This window comes from Babylonia areolata, chromosome 24 (assembly GCF_041734735.1).
Source record: "Babylonia areolata isolate BAREFJ2019XMU chromosome 24, ASM4173473v1, whole genome shotgun sequence".
NCBI classification, from domain to species: domain Eukaryota; kingdom Metazoa; phylum Mollusca; class Gastropoda; order Neogastropoda; family Buccinidae; genus Babylonia; species Babylonia areolata.
Window position 1 is genome coordinate 20,869,027 of NC_134899.1, and position 20,000 is coordinate 20,889,026.

Consider the following 20,000-nt stretch of genomic DNA (forward strand, 5'->3'; position numbering starts at 1 on the left):
AAATACCTGTCCCCGGATTCAACATCCAGCCTCGTCGCTTTTCTCATTCTCTATCGTCTCGACTGCTGTAACTCTCTCTCTCTCTCTCTCTCCCTCTCTCTCTCTCTCTCTCTCTCTCTCTCTCCCGTCTGGTTTGCCTGTTTAATCCATTCACTACATTCAGCGCATTCAAAGGTCTCCCGCTCGGTTCGACCAAAAAAGAAGCAAAGATCTGAGTACGCCATTCCTCTCTTACAATCTCTTCATTGGCTCCTTGTCACACACTGAATAACATACAAGATAAACACTGTCATAAATGTCTGAACATGTCTGCCTCTTTCTGTCTACCTTTGCCTCTACACACTATTTCACGGTCTACGGTCAGCTTCGGATCCAGAGTGTGTCTCCCAGGTTCCAAGATCCAAACACTCCGCAATCAGCCGTCACTCTTTCGATGTGTCTGAACCTTACAAACTTGGAAGGAGCTTCCTTCTTGCGCCTTGGCAGATGTTTGCGCTCAGCTCTTTCAAGTCTGGCCTTAAAACTTATTTCTTTCCAAAACAACTCTTCCATGCACTTCCTCTTTCAATCTACGGTCTCTCCAGCCTTTATATTTATAAGACTCGTCTTTCATACAGAGCTGGGCATGCCTTGTGAAAGTCCGGAGTGATAGCGATTTGATCTGTGTCCAGACAAGCTTCAAATTCAACACTGTATGAATATACTTAGAAGCAGTAGGAGTCGTCGTCGTAGTAGTAGTAGTAGTAGTCGTAGTAGCAAGTGGTGATGGCAGAAGCATTTTTATCATGATTTTTTTATATACAGAAAGAGAGGATGATATACATACATACATAGATCAGCAGAAAGAAAAACAACAACAACAACAAACCCGCCCTCTCCCTCCCCCCGCCGTCCGCCCCCCACCACACACACACACACACACACACACACACACACACAACAGACAGAGAGATAGAGAAGAAAAGAACCCCCCGCCCCTCCCCCACCCCCACCCCCGTGCCCCATATGCAGCTACGACCGACATACATGAACACAACAACAAAAAGCAAGCGATCCCAAAGCCGAAATCAAACACACCCTGATGACTTTCAACTCCCTCGGCTTCTCTCTCTCTCTCTCTCTCTCTCTCTCTCTCTCCCTCTCTCTCTCTCTCTCTCTCTCTCTCTCTCTCTCTCTCTCTCTCTTTTCAACCGATGGAAAGATAATCTTCCGATGAACCACCACCCATGAAGCTTCTCAAAGACCACTTTCCCAAAGGGCAGATCACTTTCGAAATTTGATCGCTCTTTTTTTTCCTCAAAGAACCCCAGGCTTGCTGTCAAAAAAAAATAAAGTCCCTGTAGTTATTTAGACTCTAAAGGAGAGAATATATATATATATATATATATATATATATATATATATATATATTATACACACACATGTAGATACATGCATATATATATATATATATATATATATATATACATAGAGAGAGATATATAATATAGATAAATATATATCATATATATTATGTATCTCTCTCTCTATATATATATATATATATGTGTGTGTGTGTGTGTGTGTGTGTTTTGGGGTTGTTGTTTTTTTGGTGTGTGTGTGTGTGTGTGTGTTGTTGTTGGTGGTGGTGGTGGTGAAGGTGGTGATGTTTTTTAACTGAAACTCGCTGGGAGTTGCAATCTTTTTTTTTTTTTCCTTCTTTTTTTTCTTTATAAAAAAAAAATTAATCAAAGAATACAAAGCGGTAATCCTGGCTCGCCTATCGGTATCACGACGAAACTGGCCTACCTGGGGAGCGATACGCTGTGATATAGTTTATGATGGTTATTTGACCGACTGGCAGAGCTGTGCCAATGGTGGCAAGACACTAGCTCTTCTTTAAAAAAAAAACAAAAAAAAAAAAAACAAAAAAACAAACACGCCGTTCGTATGGACTCTCGCAAAGGTGGGTCTGGACAACTGGGAGAGAAAAAACGCGACTGTTGTGAACAGTGAACACATGCGCAGAGAGACAGAGAGAGACAGAGACACAGACACAGACACAGAGACAGACGGCGAGACAGAGAGGAAGAGAAGCGCCACGATTATTAGCGCCGTGAGTTATTAACGCGCCAACACCACAACAAAAAGCAAACTTAAAGACCGCCTGCAGACCTTCTAGACACCTCCCGTTACATGAGTGAAGGCCTCGCGAATTGTACGGAACTCCATATAAACGGCGCATAAACAAACTACCCTCTCTCTCTCTCTCTCTCTCACACACACACACCGGGGCAGATACTGATATGTCGCCGAGGTGAGGACGAACTAACCGTAAAGTATCTCCGATCTCTCTTTTCACCGGCCGCAAAGCTATATCTCTCGCTGAGAGCCTCTGTCTGCTGCACACAATGCGAGCCAAAAACACCACTGGAAAACAGGGACAAGCTAGCTAGACAGAGGCAGAACAAAAGACATGCATAAATTACTGTTATTATAATGATTTGTTGTCATTGCAGTCATTATTATCAATGTCAGTGGCATTATTGCCATCATCATCATCGTTGTTGTTGTTGTTAACAATATTCGTATCATTATTACTGTGTACATACACTGTGTGTGTGTGTGTGTGTGTGTGTGTGTGTGTGCGTGCATGCGTGCGTGTGTGCGTACGTGTATATATATATGTGTGTGTGTGTGTGTGTGTGTGTGTGTGTGTGTGTGTGTGTGTGTTTGCATTAAAATAAATCACACTCTCATGCTCCGGACGAAAAATGAACGTGATCGAATGACAGCGATAAGAATTCAAAGAAAACCCTGGTAATTAGCATAAACCCTCCCCCTTGTGCTCGCAAAAGCACTCCACCCTGCTCCCGTAAATCAACCTAGCGCCCGGCGAAAATGCTTCCTAAAGCCCGTGTCAGACAGTGCGATTAAGCGATCGAAAGAGTGCAAGACAGTATGGTTTGCGTCCTTGCGCTCACCGTTTTGTTCGCTTTGTTCACGTACTGGAAAGTAGGTGTGCGCAACTCATTCCTTCAATGCAGTTGCTCGACTTCAGAAGGTACAGAAAAAGAAAAAATGAAAAATTCTTTTTTCCGGTCACGTGATTCTTCGCTTCCAGCTCTGGCCACTGCTCTGAAAATAGATGGACAGCGCATGCCTTCTTTGAGCCCCTTTGCAAACTGAAGCCAGCGGAAGTGTTCAATCAGCCATTTTGCTACTCGTGTCAGTACCGCGAGGCGGTAACTTCTTATATGTAGCCGAGCGCTCAACTGGCTATGAAAACAAGCTTCCACTTGCTCGCGGCGTTAGTTAAGCTAACATTCCTATGTATGTGCCTCCACAGCATCGAGTCACTGCACTGTTTTCCTGTGATAACTTGGGTAAATGAACCAGTGGCAAATCAAGACACAACATTTGGCATGTCGTGGGTGCAAGCATAACAGATTTCATCGAAGATACACGGGTATAGTAAAGAAACCTCCACCAGAAAGCAGACGACTTCTCAACGGACTGACAGCCAGAAACGAGTCTCACTATGGCGTCCAGGTGGCTTCAGCTTTCCTGGCGAATGAGTTATCCATCTATTTAGATATATGTAACAGTGTACTCTGGCTGATCCAGCGTCAGGTGGCCAGGTTTGACACCTTTCATCCTCGACACCTTCTTGTGAACAACTCCCTCCAGTTCAAACTTGTGGCCAGCTTGACCTTAAACGGCCGACTGACAGCAAGATATCGATCTTGACATTTCAACCGCTAGCAACTGGTCAAGCGGTACAATGACTGGCAGGTCAGGTGGGATGTCAAACATACCGATTCTCTGCAAGGAAGAGAGATTCAAAAGCTGGGGAGTATAACGAATTTATATCTCTAAAAAAAAAAAAAAAAAAACAAAAAACGGCAGATATCTTAAGTCGGCAAGTGTGCTACCGCCGATGGAAAATATTCATTCATTCATTCATTGTCTCTATCCGTACCCTGCCATCTCTCTCTCTCTCTCTCTCTCTCTCTCTCTCTCTCTCTCTCCCCACTAACTTTATCCAATCTGCGTATCCGATCCAATATCATAATCATCTCTTTCACACACACACACACACACACACACACACACACACATTCTTTCTCTCTCTCTCCCTCTCTCTCTCTCTGTCTCCATCTTCTTTTTTTCTTATTACACTTTTCTTTCTTGATTTTGCACCCTAAGACTGGGTATTTAAAAAAAAAACAACAGCTTTCTTGCTATCGTGCTTAACACAATACCCCGGAAAAAAAAACCTTCGTTAATTCTCTCTCTCTCTCTCTCTCTCTCTCTCTCTCTCTCTCTCTCTCTCTCTGACTCCCCATGTCTGTCGCACGTACCTCATAAATCTTTTTGTTGTTGTTGTGTAAAAAGCAGTTTAAAAAGTCAGCAAGCAGGGGGAAAAAAACCCCATTAAGTTCCACCAGGTCCACACGTGGGTGCTGTTCACACCCAACGCCCGCTGAACAGGAGTGTGCGGGTATATAATACACTGGTGGTGAAAGCAACGACCAAAAAGAGTGTGTCATCGACTTCCCTTTTCTTTTTTTTTTTTGTAAACGTTAATTTACATAGAAAGAAAGAAAGCAAGAAGGAAAGAAAGAAAGCAAGAACGAAAGAAAGAAACAAAGCAAGAATAGAAAGAAAAAAAGAAGAAAATACAAAAGAAAGAAAATTGAATAGAATCAAAAAAATTTAAAAAAAGAAAGATAATGAAAGAAAGTAGAAAAAAAAAAGAGAGAAAAAAGAACAGAAAAAAAAATCACCCCCTTTTTCAGTTTCAATTCTTAAAAGGGAGAAAAGATAGAAATAAATCAATTGTCTTGCCTTGTAAATTACACGCACACGCCAGCAAAAAAAAAAAAAAAAAAAAAAAGAGTGAGAGACAGAGAGAGAAAGACAAAAGACATAGCCAACGTTTCCTTGTCAATTCAAAACAAAACAAAGAAGAATTACAAAAACGCAACAACAAAAAAAAAAAAAAAAGAAATAAACCCATAATCTTCCCAATTTTGTAAATCAAAATATAAATAGAAAAATGAAAGATAGACAGAAAAGAAAAGGGAAAGAAAGAAGAAAGAATGAAAGAAAGAAAGGATGAAAGTAAGAAACCCAAAAACTTCCCTGTTTTGACAAACCAAACCATGTTCCTTTTAGCCCTTCTTCTTATACTACTACTACTACTATTACTACTACTTCTTCTTCTTCTATCCCGTAAGCGCGTTGGGTTACGCTGCTGGTCAGGCATCTGCTTGGCAGATGTGGTGTAGCGTATATGGATTTGTCCGAACGCAGTGACGCCTCCTTGAGCTACTGAAACTGAAACTGAAACTGTGTGTGTGTGTTGGGGCCCATGTACGTTTATGTGTATTTGACTGTGCTTTTATATCTGTGAAGCTGCATGTTTGGTGTATATCTGCTATGCATATGTGGGTGTATGTGTGAATGTGTGTCTCCATGTTTTACATTTATTTGCTTATTTATCATCATTGTTGTCTTATTTATTTATTTTATTATTATTATTATTACTACTACTACTACTTTTTTTAAATAAAATTATTTAATTATTTATTTATGTACGCTTATAGTTGACTTCATCAAGTTTTTGCGCCTTATACATATTATTATTAGTAGTAGTAGTAGTTCTTTTCTTTTTTTCTTTTCTTTTCTTTTTTTTCTCAAGGCCTGACTAAGCGCGTTGGGTTACGTTGCTGGTCAGGCATCTGCTTGGCAGATGTGGTGTAGCGTATATGGATTTGTCCTAACGCAGTGACGCCTCCTTGAGCTACTGAAACTGAAACTGAAAACTATCCCGTAGTCTGATGACACTTCTTCTTCTTCTTCTTCTTCTTCTTCTTCTTCTTCTTCTCCTCCTCCTCCTCCCTCTATCCCACAGTCTGATGACAGTATGGGCACCAGTGATGGCCTGGCAACCAGTTCTCTCCATTTCTCTCAGGTTCCTCGTCCCTCTGGGCATCGCTCAGTTTCAGAGCTGACCATTCCGGGCTGTTGTCCTTTCTGTCTGCCTGAAGGGCAGCCGAACCGCAAAAGTGGTCATTTCTAGACCTGCTCCTTTTTTTTTTTTTTTTTTGGTCAACGATACCAAAAATGAAAAAAAAAGTATTACCTTTCCTTTCTTGTAAATCAAAGAAGAGAAAATACAAATGAAGAAAATAAAGAAAGAAAAATGAAATAAAAGAAAGGTATGATCAGAAAAAGAAGAAGAAGAAGGAGAAAACACACACACACACACACACACACACACACACACACACACACACACACACACACACACACAAAGAAAGAAAGAAGAAGAAAAAAAGAAAGTCATCATTTTCATTACCAATTTTGCAAACAAACAAATAAAGTGACTGAATGAAAATCTTAAAAAAATGAAATAAAATTAAATTTAAAAAAAAGTGATAGAAAGCCAATAAAAAAACCCACAAAGAAACACTTTTTTAAGAAACGAAAGAAACCAGGAATGGGAGGAGAGAGAGAGAGAGAGAGAGAGAGAGAGAGAGAGAGAGAGAGAGAGAGAGAGAGAGAGAGAGAGAGAAGAATAACAACGGCGGGAAAGGAAGAGCAGACAGACACGCATTCACAGAGATTCCAACACAGTAAGTAGTAAGTTAAACAAAAACAAAACAAAAAGACATGGGCTTCTTCTTCTTCTCCTGTGTTGTGTTTTACCTCTGTGGACAGAAATCAACTTTGCTCCATGATTATTTAAAAATGTCTGCGAAAAAAAAAGAGAGAAATGAAATGAACGAAAACCAACCAACCAACAATTTAAAAAAAACAACAACAACAACAACAACAACAACAAAAACCTGCTACACTAACCTCCGATGGAAGGTGAGCCCCTTTCCTCCTCGTCCGGACTGACGCGGGAAGAAGGGGAGTGCTCTCCCTCTCGGCTGCAGGGTGGTCTCCCTTCGTCAGGACTGGTTTCCTCACACATGGTCCTCTCGCCACTCAGACACGTGCCTCCAGCCTCAACTGCATATTTGTTGATCTGGGAGAAGGGAGAAAATGATGAAGGAATTTGATTTTTTTTTTTTTTTCTTCTTCTAATTTTCGAAACGTTCCTATGTTTTTGGTCTCTCTTTCTGCCCTCCACTTTGCTTCTGTCTGTCACTGAGTCTCTGTCTCTCTCTACCTCCCTGTCTCTCTCTGCACCTCTGTCTGTCCGTGTTTCTGTCTCTGTGTGTGTGTGTGCTATGTATATGTATGTCTGTGCCTTTTGCTTGTATGTGCACTGATATTCAATGTATTGTTTACTTAAGTTTGGTGTGGGGTTTTTTGTGTTTTTTTTTCATCATAATTATTATTTATTTATTTATTTATGTACGCTTATATATATATTTTTTTTTTCTCAAGGCCTGACTAAGCGCGTTGGGTTACGCTGCTGGTCAGGCATCTGCTTGGCAGATGTGGTGTAGCGTATATGGATTTGTCCGAACGCAGTGACGCCTCCTTGAGCTACTGATACTGATACTGATACTGGTGTTTGCACATTATTTTTTACATTTTTACATTTCCTCGTTCGTTCGTTACATTTCCTCGTCTCTTTGATATGGGCATAATTATGATCGAGTGCAGTAAATCATCTGGGTTCCGAGTTCTCTCTCTCTCTCTCTCTCCCTCTCCCTCTCTCTCTCTCTTTGTGTGTGTGTCTCTCTCAACTTCAAAACATCGCATTGTACAATCCCACAGGGAACGATGTATCTTCTCCCTTCCCACCAGTCACATTCGTGACAGGTGTTTGGTTTTCTGTTTTTTTTTTATTCTACGATTGCAGCAGTGACAGAAGGGCGGGTGGGTGGGTGGGTGGACGGATCCCTGCTTTGCAATGGTGCCTCTTCTCTACGCGCTGTTCCTCGACCCTTGACGGCCGAGGCGGTAGGAGAGAGAACAATAGCCTTGTGTAAGCTGCACGATACGGTTTGGCGTCTTTTGTCTTGTCCTTGTTACTCGTTTGTTTGAGAGCTCTTTTGGTCCTTCATGCTGCGTCCTTTTCTTTTTCTTTTTTTCTTTTTTTTCTTTTTTTACTTTTTCTTTCTATTGTTTTAGAGATCTTTTGTGTTCGTTCATGCTTCGCCCTCTTTTTTTCTTTCTTTCTTTATATTGTTTGAGAGCACTTTTGGTCCTTCATGCTTCGTACTCTTTTTCCTTTCTTTCATTCTTTCTTTCTTTCTTTCTTTCCTTCAAAGCTACGGTTAAAAATCGCAAATAGACATCAGAAAAAAGAGGACGCTGAAAGAGAGAGACAGAGACAGACAGAGGCAGAGACAGAGAGAGGGGGTGGGGTAAAGAAAGAGAAGCAGAGATACGGGTGGAGAGCGAGAGGGGGAGGGAGAGAGAGGGGTTGAAAAAACGACACTGTCCAGTGAGGCCTACTGAAAAAAAAGACAACAAAAACCCTGCCATGATAAAAGTAATGACCACGGTTATTCTTGTGGAATTTTGGCATCGACATCCTGGAGATGAGATGGATCCTAAAAAGAAAAGATGATCAGAGTAGAAAAACAAAAACAAACAAAAACATGATTAAAAAACACTAAAATTACCTTTTCAACCAAAAAAAAACAACAACCAACCAACCAAACAAATAAAACCACGACTAACTTAAATTTAACGAGGGAAAAACCAAAAACCAACCAACCCACCAAACAAACATACATAAAAAAAATACTCATCACACAGAAGCGATGAAAGCACTTCTGAAAACCAATCAAAACAGGTTCCCATCAAACAGGAAGGAGACCACGATCTGTTGGGGCACTTTCAGTGGTACACTCACCTCTTTCATCTCCACAACCATACCCTGAAACTCTCTACAATATATGCCACCGAATATTTCTTATTTTACTCTGATTTCATGCTTCGTAACTCGTTTGACATTTCAGAAAACCCAGCTCCTCGTGGTGAGTTTTAACACTTTGAAGCAACACAATACATTGTTAAAACACACACACACACACACACACCTCGAGGCGACAACAAACACCTAGAGGCAACAGGATGCGCTAACAAAAGAATAAAAAATATATAAATCCCACACTTTGCGACGACTATTAGAATTTACAATAGACAACAGACAAAGCGGCTTCCTTGAAGCAACAGACCAAAGTGAAAACAACAACAACAAAAAATCCCACAACTTCTGACGACTATAAACGCTCAGAAGAAACAACAGACAACACGGTTTACCTGCCAAGTCCGAGACATGTATACATAATACAAGGCTTGCCCAAACACTACCAGCACTAGCAGTTACTCAGGCCAGGAGACACACACACACCTCCTCCTCCTTCTCCCCCTTTCAGCGCTTAACCAGCCACTAATCCCTAAGGTCCGTTCCCCTCATATCAGTCAAAGCTAATCAAGACCGAGGGGGGAGGTGGGGGGTTGACGTTTATGTTTATGCTCTCTCTCTCTCTCTGTGTGTGTGTGTGTGTGTGTGTGTGTGTGTGTGTGTGTGTGTGTGACCCCCCACAAAGCCTGGAGCGGACTAGAGGTTTCGTGAGCGCCCACTTGGCGGTTTTTCGATCAGCGCTGATTTCGTGCAGCCTACAATGTCCTTGCTTTTGCACACACACACTGAGGTACAAGAGGGCAAGGCACCCGATGATGAAGTCTTTTGTGCCCCGACATACCCCCTACGACGCCAACCGTCGCCCCCGTCTTAATCAGTCAAATCGCTAATCCCCAAAACGGGGCTACCAGTACCCCCCACCGTAGACGTCGAGGGAGAGAAGGGTGTAGGGGATTTGATATCAGAGGGCGCAGGAGAGAGGGGGTTTCGAGCACGCTTAAATAAGTCTTTTACCTTAAAAACAAACTAAAAAGCAGTGTGTAACACAAATATATTTTTCACATAACAGTTTACAAATGTGTCGGTAACTACTGTCCATCTATCGTTCTCTGCTGGGAAACCAAGAACCGTAAAAACAATCAAATCTAGTCGCTGTTCAGATTTACGTTTGTTCTGTTGTGTTTAGAAGCCAGTTATGCTCAATGCCTGAATCAGATCAGGCGAAAACTGGACACCGTGTCGGCCACTATCATTTATATCTGGAATGCAGGAAAACAATACATACAAAACTAGAAGAAAAAAAAAACCCACTCTTCCCTGTCTCAGCCCATGAGGAAAGTGTCTGTTTTGTTCAAGTCAGCGCCTCCACACTCCCGCAACAACAACATAACACTCTCTGGCGCATTCACAAAGTTCCTCTGAGTTCCACTTCTGTTGACAATTTCCATGAACATCCCTGCATACTTTTTCAGAGGTTGTCCTAAAATCCATAAACGCAAATTTTCTGTGTCTTAACAGTCGCAAATCTACTCATGTGATGGCAGTAAATACATGGTGGGTGATACAGGGGGCTGCTCATAAAACCAGATCATTCCTCACCTATTTCTCCTCACTGTTCTCAGTCCTCTTGCTAAGCCATTAAAGTTTTGTAGAGTCGAAGCTATGTAACCTGAATATTCTGTATGGCAAAATGGTCAAGACGGTGATATGGTGAAGCGCATGTGCAATATACATACATGCAATGGTCGGTTGTGAACTGCTCTGTGTGTGTGTGTGTGTGTGTGTGTGTGTGTGTTTAATTATGTATATAAAAATTATTCGTAACATCTTTCTTTCCCTGTCACCAAAGGAACGAGAACTGTCACACTGTCACTGAACAGTAACTCAGCCGTAATGGAACAAACAGGTTGCTCAAAGGGCTTCCCAACACGCTGACTGCAATTTGCTGTGAAATATGCACATCACTCTATCTGCATGTGTGTGTGTGTCTGTGTGTGTGTGTGTGTGTGTGTGTGCGCGCGCGTGTGTGTGTATATGTGTGTGCGTTTGTGCGTGCGTACTCCTCTGTGTGTGTGTGTGTGTGTGTGTGTGTGTGTGTGTGGCCGCGCGTGCGTGATCGGGAGCTTGCCACTCTGCAAGACCAAGTCCACGTGTGTGCGAATATTTCTCTCGTTAGCACGGAAAGCACAATAATTTCTGCCTTGGCACTGCACAGTAACTCAGCTGCAGAAGTGCCCAGCGAACCCGTACAGGTCAACCCAAGGTGTTTACTGCCGCAGTTTACTGTACACCAATCAACGCAAATCACTGAATCTCCGCGCACGTGCATGTGAGAGAGGACGAGAGAGTGAGCGAGCATGTAGATGAGAGAGAGAGAGAGATGGAGAGAGAGAGAGAGAGAGAGAGAGTGTGTGTGTGTGTGTGTGTGTGTGTGTGTGTGTGTGTGTGTGTGTGTGTGTGTGTGATTGCGTGACAGAAAGACAGACAGACAGACAGACAGACATAGACAGAGAGACACACAAACACACAGAGATAGCTATGCAAATCCGCTCCACATATGAGTGTATTCATGCATGCTTGTGTGCTTCAACACTGGAAACGCACGACATGAGAAAAGTTATAAGAAAAAAAAAGAATAAAAAAAAGGGGGGGGGGGGGCAGGCTTGAGGGCTCTTTGGAGGCATTACAAAACACACTGTGGAGAGATGGCCTAGTGGTAACGCGTTCACATAGGAAGCGAGAGAGAATCTGAGCGCAATAGGTTCGACTCCCACAATCGCCAGTATTTTTCTCCCCCTCCCCTAGACCTTGAGTGGTGGTGTGGACGCTAGTCATTCGGATGAGACGATAAACCGAGGTCCCGTGTGCAGCATGCACTTAGCACACGTAAAAGACCCCACGGCAACCAGAGTATTGTCCCTGGTAAAATCCTGTAAAAAATAAATAATAAATAATAATAATAATAATAATAAAATCCACTGCAATAGAAAAACAAAGAAAACTGCAGGCGGAATTTTTTTTTTTTTAATTGGGATGCGCTGTCAGTGTAGTGACGCGCTCTTCCTGGGGAGAGCAGCCCGTATTTTCACTCAGAGAAACCTGTTGTGACAAATATAGTAATACAATACAATACAATACAAAACTAATTAGCATGGCAAGGGCTTCCTTTTAAGCGAATCATGAAACAATTACATAAAGGTGAAACTGAAATTGCACACTTCACGTGGTTCTGTTCAATATAAAGTACATCTTTTGGAACAGAACGATTAACAAAGAAAACAAACTGGACAGATTCGTGGGCAAATGTACCCGCACGCACTCCTGCTCAAACACACACACACACACACACACACACACACACACACACACACACACACACAGAGAGAGAGAGAGACGCGCGCGCGCACGGGCAGAAAGATCGCGCACACGCACAGAAGAAAAAAAAAAGGACCAAACAACCGGTGGCAACCGCCAGACAAAATTATCACCACCACTGACTGTTGTCAACAGTTACGTTCGTTGCCATTTCTAGAACGTAATCCTGTCCACCACCTTGCAAAACATGCCGACTCTTCCCCGAACGCGACATCCCTCGACCCCTCAACCCAAACCCCTCAGAGCTGTTAAGTGCTGAATTGTCGCCTCCGCTGAATTGTTTCCGGCGACAATTTGGTGGAGCTCAGCAAACCGCTGACTTGTCGTCAATCATCGGCGACAATATAGACATGGGTGAACAAAGACATACTCCCAAGCTCAGCACGCAAATACATAGACTAATGACAACAAATCAGAGGTTACCAAGTAAACGCTGAATTGTCGTATAATCAGCTGATCTGTCGTTGACCGGCAAAAATGTTGGCGGTTCTCTGACACACTGATTTGTCAGAGGTCTGTTAAACGTTGATTTGTCGCCGGTTCGCTGGAATGTCGCCGTTGTGACAATTCATCGAACGATTTGAGCTCTGCCAAACTTGTCGCCGGCGACAATTCAGCGGAGGCGACAGTTTAGCAGTTTATACAGCTCCGACCCCCCAAGGAGTCGGGGAGTAGGGGGAGAGCGATCGGCACAGTGATCAAGGCAATGAGGATCAAAGGTAAAAGGGGTGACCTGTCTCTGCACAACCTTGTAAGAGAGGGGCGTAGGGGGGTGGCGGGGTAGAGGTGGGAAGGGGGCGGAGGGTCAGGGATCCGTAATTGTTCCCGCTCTGCAGGTGTTCTGCTGGTGTGTGACGGCGCTGCGGTGTGTGACGTGGACGTTCGCTTGTGACGTGTGCCTGCCACATGCACTGATCCGTGACCAGTGAACTGCTTTGTTGTTTTATTCTGTTTTTTTTTGTTTTGTTTTTTTTGTTTTTTTGCTGCATAAAGGCCACAATGCAATCCGATAAGTGGTTATCCGGGTCGGACGGACACGGTTGTGTAATGATTAAAGGGGCCGATTGACCTGCCAGTGCAACGTTGTAGTTCGAAGGATAGGACGACTGCTCAGTGGGATTCAAGTTTCGATTGTCTGTGTGGAGGACGCACGTCCAAGAGGGATTCGGTGAGTTCGGGTTCATGACAACCGTAAGGCAATGTAGCACACACACACACACAGAGAGAGAGAGAGAGAGAGAGAGAGAGAGAGAGGCACGCACACACATACACGAACTTGTATGAGAGAAATATATATACGGTATCCCATTAAATTAATCAACTGAGCCAAGTTAATGTCCAGATGGATTAATAAAGACGTATACTCTGTTGTATTTCATTGTAATGTGAAGCTGTACACAACACCCACTCGCTCCCCCCCCCCCCACCCTGACCCCCCGCCCCCCCCCCCCCCCCCATCCCCCTCCTCCCCCATCCCCCATGAACTTCACCTCCTCCTACCTCCCACCCAATATTATGTGTTCTGCGAAATCTATACGCCAATGCAAAAAAACATTAATGACGATTTTAAATTTAAAGAATCTGACAGGAAGTATATTCAATGCACGCAGCAAAGGCTTCTTCCTGTATACAAAAAATACGATAAAAATGAAAATAAAACTGTTTATCAGAGGCTGGGGTAGGTCAGTGTCGGGCGCCATTTTCCATTTTTGACAGGAAAAGATAAGCACTTGCAGGCAGAAGAAAGGTGGCGCTGTCAGTTTAGCGACGCGCTCTGCCTGGGGAGAGCACCCCCAATTTCACATATAGAAATTTGTTATGACAAAATAGTAATACAATTCAATACAAATCAATACAATATATTACAATACAATACTATATATCAAGAGAAAAAAAACCCAGCAACAAATGATTAGATAACTAAATAAACACACACACACACACACACACACACACACACACACACACACACACACAACATCCACCCACGCAACACTTTTCACACACTTAATTATGTATACATACACGCACCCGTACACTGACAAGCAAGCACACACACACGCATTCATACACACACGTACTCTTGTGTATGAGAGAGAGAGAGGGGAGGGGGGGGGAGTGTGGGAGAGAGAGACAGACAGACCGACAGACAGACAGAGAAATGGACAAGGTAGAACACGAACTGAGGAATAAACCAACAACCTCCCTCCCTTACCCCCTCGGGCCTCTCCCTCCACCTTCGCCCCCCCCCTCCCCCCCCACTCCCCGAACCGCCCCCCACCACAAGAAAAAAATCTCACTGACAAATCAAGACCCCCCCATCCCTCCTTTGTCCACCCCAGCCCCCCTTCCATGCCCCCACCAGCAACAACAACAACAACACACACACACACACACACACACACACACACACACACACCACATCTACCCCCCTATATCCCCCATCTACCTCCTAACCAGTCAGTTTGTCTGCAGATTAAACGACAACGATTGCGGAACCGAACCCGAGCATCCCCCCCCCCCCCCCCCCCCCCTTTAGCCAAGGGCTTCACCACCCAGCCCCTGCTCAGATACCCCGATAAGCCACCCGATTGGAACAAGTCACCAATTTATCAGTACCTGCAATCTGCTCGCATCGGGGTCCCCACCGACAGACAGAGAACATGCACGCAAAGTCCTCCTGCTCCCGCCCCCACACCCCCCTCTGGTCCCCCCACCCATCCCCCCCTTACCTCTTCCTCCTCCTCCACTGCCTCCCACCCCCGAATACCTGTGTGCATCTGTTGTTCACAAAGCACACTATAAGCATTGAACTGTTGCTCCTTCGTGCGTTTGAAATGCCGCTGTTTGCTTCCAAGAATAAAATAATGTTTAAACCAAATCAGTCAATCAATATACTTCTTTTTTTTCATGATGAGGCGATAACTCGAGGTCACCCCCCCCCCCCCCCCAATACCCCTCCACCCTCCTCCTTGCACCCCCACCCCCACCCCCATCCCAAATGTGCAGTTTGCGTTTTTGCGCACATAAAATATCATACGACAACATGAGAATTACGCAACGCAACACAATAATACATCGCAATGGAATACAGTCTGTTCAACTTTCTGCAGCCAAGCGTGACCTGGCCCTTTGTCCGATTAGCGACAGTCACACACACACACACACACACACACAGCAATACTTCTTCCAGGGGTGGGGGTGCGTGCGGGGTCGGGGAGGGGGGGGGGAAGGGGGGGGGGAGGGGGATCAATGTCAAACACGCCTCGGAGTCAGTGTGCACTTCAACTCATCGTCAATTCAAACCACATTGTCTTTGTTGTCTGGGCGAAAGTTTCAACAGCAACAGCAACAAAATGAGCGTCTTGGGAAGAAAGGAATCGTTACTGCAAATACCCAAGAGCCAAGCGAAGTGCACACAGGGCAAGGTTTGTCCACTTCCACCTTGTGTGCTCTTCGACACGCAAACTGTATTCAAGTCTGTCTCTCGAGGCAGGATGGTATCATCCCGATTCGACTATTCCCGTTTCCCCTGTTCTTGAATCACCTATTCCCGTTTCCCCTATTATCGATTCGCCTATTCCTGTTTCGCCTATTCCCATTTCGCCTACTCCCGTTTCGCTTCTTCTCGATTCGAATATCCACGTTTCGCCTATTTCCGTTTCGTCTATTCTCGATTAGCCCATTCCCGTTTCGCCTATTCTCGATTAGCCTTTCCCAGTTTCGCCTATTCCAGATTCGCTTATTCCCATTTCGCCTATTCTCGGGGGTCGCCTATTCCCATTTAACCTATTCCCGTTTCGCCTACTCCCGTTTCGCTTATTCTCGATTCGAATATCCACATTTCGCCTATTCCCGTTTCGAATATTCTCTATTAGCCTATTCCCGTTTCGCCTATTCTCGATTAACACATTCCCGTCTTGCATTTTTTCGATTCGCTTATTCTCGACTCGCCTATTCCCGTTTCGCCTATTCTCGATTCGCCTATTCCCGTTTCGCCTACCATATAATTGGTGATCCCGATTGGCCCAGTCCAGGTTCGCATAACAATGCACTTGTTTGCTCTTTGTGCGTGCACGCACGTTTGTTCATGTGGTTTAGGCGGTGTGGTCTTTGTATCGGTAATCGTGAAACAGCAAACAAAGCTTTGTCTTAAACTGACTTGTATGAACATTTACTCGGAAATCACTACCATGAATGCATCCATAATATTCAACTATTTCTAAAGACTGGTTTAGAGCTGAAAGTGTTCGCAGAAGCTGACAGTGGAAAATTTGCATACAAATTTTAACACTCATCCGAATCAGTCTGGTGTGTGTGTGTGTGTGTGTGTGTGTTTAAACTTCTGGACGGAATAGTCAGTGACAGAGCTTATACTGATACTGTGTTTTGTGGATGGGTTGCGATACATCTCTAACAGTAAGTTTCTTGGTGTGCTGACTGGTCCTCTCTCTCTCTCTCTCTCTCTCTCTCTCTCTGGGTCTCTCTCTACGTGGCTCTCTATCTCTCTTTCTGTGTTTCATTGTCACAGCAATCAGTAGAAACAAGAGCAGCAGCTTGGCCCTCCCACAATCATCGACTTCGATCACTCATCCATTTCCAGCCTATCAAACATGGACACAGGCGAGGCTACTTGTATGTATGTATGTATGTATGTATGATAGTCAGTTGTGTCCGACTTGGACCATCAGGGGCCGTATTCACGGCAAAAATCATTTTGCCTGAAGGCAAGTTACCCTTGACAAGACAGGGACCATCGGGTACAGTTTACCTTGAAGGTAAACTTTTCAATCGCCAAAGACGTGGAACAAGCTCCCTGGTAACCTCCGTCATTCTGATTCCCTCGCATCTTTTAAATCTCGTCTCAAAACTCACACATTTCCCTCAGCAATAAGTTCAATTGTGGCGGGTCCACTTCCTTTGCGTTAACTGTGCTTGACTATGTGTGTATACATATGTATGTGTACATAACTACATGCATGTATATGAATGTGTATGGTGTGTGCGTGTGTTTATGTAAGTTTGTGCCTGCCTATGTGTGCGTATGTGTTAGGGTAGCTGTTAGATACACATGTATTTTAAAATGTATGTAAGCAGTGTGTGTGTGTGTGTGTGTGTGTGTGTGTGTGTGAAGTCATATTTTGGTGTATGTAACATAGATGTAATGTTTTATATTAACAAAATCATTTTTATAAAGCACCTAGAGCAGATTTCTGGATAGTGTGCTATATAAGTATTCATTATTATTATCATTTATTATTAGTATTATTATTATCTATTATAATTATTATTATTATTATTAAGGTTACGTTTTCTTTGTATTCAAGACACACTCACTGCTCTCAGACAGCTAACCCGTTGTCTATAATTAAAAATCCCGGGGGATTTTCTTCTGTGCATGCTCTTTTACTTCTCACCGCACCACAGTTTCTTCCTTCACATACTGTGATGACTGGGAAAAAAAAAAGTTTAAAAAGCTTCAATGGCAAAGCATTGCTGAGAGTCAGCAACTTGTCGAATCTGTGGGCCACTTTCGTATTCTGATAAATCCCCCTCACCCCACCCCACCCCCAAATTACAAACACACTGTCCTCCCTGCTTTTCAACTAATTGCAAAAATAAAAATACGGAGTTTGGATTAAAATAATTTGTTCTCTGGATTTACTTATTTCGACGATCTGCAAAGTTCGGGCATTCCATCATTTTTCGTCTCCAACCACACTGGCTTCACAGCTACATACGCAATTCATGTGGAATATAATGACGTCTACCAGTTTCAATACGTCATTTTTCGAACATTTTTCGAACAAAGGATAAGATTACGCTATCAGGGGCCGTGTTCAAGACATGGTCTTTCCGTAAAACGTCTGTCTTCCCTCAACAAATCCAACGCAACAAAAGGATTCGCCATGTTTACCTCTGCTTCGTGGAGAGACCCTTGGCAGACGGTAATGGTAAACTGCCTTCAGGTTTGTAGACCGGCGGATAGGGTCTTGTGTTCCGGATATTGCTTACCCATCGTGCAGTTTGCCTTGCCTCAGGCAGATTACCCGCAGGTACACATTTACCCGCTGCGCGATGGTCTCTTGAATATGACCCCAGAACGGCAGAGGAGACAACTGCTGCCCCGACTATCTGGGCTAGAATTTGATTGTAGTGGAAAGTGTCTTGCCCAAGTTACGTCCCCACTCTCCCAGTCAAGAGGGTTTTCGGACAGTCGGCGTTGGGATCGTCCCCAAACGCCAACTACCCACCATGGCTCCAGCACTAAAAACACGAGTGCAACCTAGCCTCCTAGTTTGAAAGTCATAGCCCTTCACAAAAGACTGAGCCATAAATGATTTCCCATTGCAGTGGGGGGGAAAAAAACCCATTGGTCATACAGCTCACATTCTACTGTTGGCCCAACTGTATGCTTATACATCATCTCTGCTTGACTGACGGTCGGCAGATACTCACCAGGTGTTTTTTGTAGCCACGCATACTCGCAGCACACGACTGACGGACGACACAAGGCATGGGCTTCCCACTGCATGCATGCAAGGACTGGTGAAGAAGAGGAAGCCACGAGTCCAAAAAAGTGGAAAATAAAATCACCGTTCCTGCACCATAGAGTGAATGGCTCTCACCATCGTGGTAATACGATCAGGGAAAGAACAGTCTTGAGATCACTTGCATCACGCTGGGGGGGAAAAAACAAAAACTAAACGCGTTCTTTGAAAACTTGCTCAGTTCATTTCTGTGACAAAATGGTATGAAATATCTTTAAAATAAAAAGTAAAAAATCTCTCTAACTTCAGTGTAAGTGTGTCAGGTAAGAATATTATTAGTGTCAGGTAAGAATATCATTATGTCGATGGAACTTGCATCCTGCTGAAAACGAATCGTGATTGAACAAATCAGCTTGAGAAGCCTGGTTGATTCGTTGAAGAAAGCCAAACCGACAAGGCAAACTTAAAAGGGAATTATTTCTCTCCCTTTACAGTATTTGCATTGGATGCACACACACACACACACACACACACACACACACAAATGTACACAAAATTTTATCGTTTTCAAAAGGGGGAAAATAACGAATAAATGAAAGCATGTGAGATGTTCTTGAAAGACCTGTTAATTCTGTCAACAGTGACGAATTAAAACGAGTGAAAGAAAAAAGCTTGCTGATACTGACTGCCTGACTTCAGGACCACAGCACAATGACTTCATAATCAGCTCTCTCTCTCTCTCTCTCTCTCTCTCTCTCTCTCTCGTCACAATCGATCTGGATACCGAGCTCTCTTACGTGTGTTAGTCCATTCGTGGAAGTAAAACACTGGACAAGCACTCGAAACCAAAAAAAAAAAAAATTAAAAAAAAAAAAATCTACGCACCACAGTTGACAAAAACTGCACCCCTGCACTACACAGACAAAAGGTTCGCAGGAAACCCTCGGGAAAAATCACCTCCAGCACTCACTTCCAGCACAGGAAACCTCAAAGCTCATACATCGCTGACTTAATCAAAGCACCAAGCGCACAGTGCGGTCGTGTTCAAACGAGGAATCGGGCAGACATCCGTTTTCAACGACCAAATTAAAGGATTTTATACAACAATGAAGAGAGGTGACTCTCTTCACTTACAAGGCACACAGTCAAAGCCGCTCATCCTACCGAGTCAGCTGGAACACAGGTAAATAAAAGGTACAGCGGAACAAACCCAGACACTTCTTCAAAAAAAAAAAAGGAAATTCCAGGCCTGTCAGTAACAGAAGAAACGTGTAAACACAAACTAGCTTTCATTCAAGACTGACGCAGAC

The 20,000-nt window shown here is 43.7% G+C and overlaps 1 protein-coding gene across 2 annotated transcripts in view; it reads right to left on the reverse strand.

The window, feature by feature from the left end:
- LOC143299108 (uncharacterized) overlaps positions 1-20,000 on the reverse strand; it is a 99,631-nt gene that overhangs the window by 69,006 nt on the left and 10,625 nt on the right. The window contains exons 1-2 of one of the 2 annotated variants that reach the window (XM_076612235.1): positions 9,220-9,291; positions 6,850-7,021 (exon numbers count right to left, since the gene is read on the reverse strand). In XM_076612235.1, coding sequence (XP_076468350.1) covers positions 6,850-7,021; positions 9,220-9,237 — 190 coding nt within the window. In that variant the 5' untranslated portion in view covers positions 9,238-9,291. Of the gene's footprint in view, positions 1-6,849; positions 7,022-9,219; positions 9,292-20,000 lie in introns of those variants that run through there. The other variant, XM_076612236.1, reaches the window with a different exon arrangement.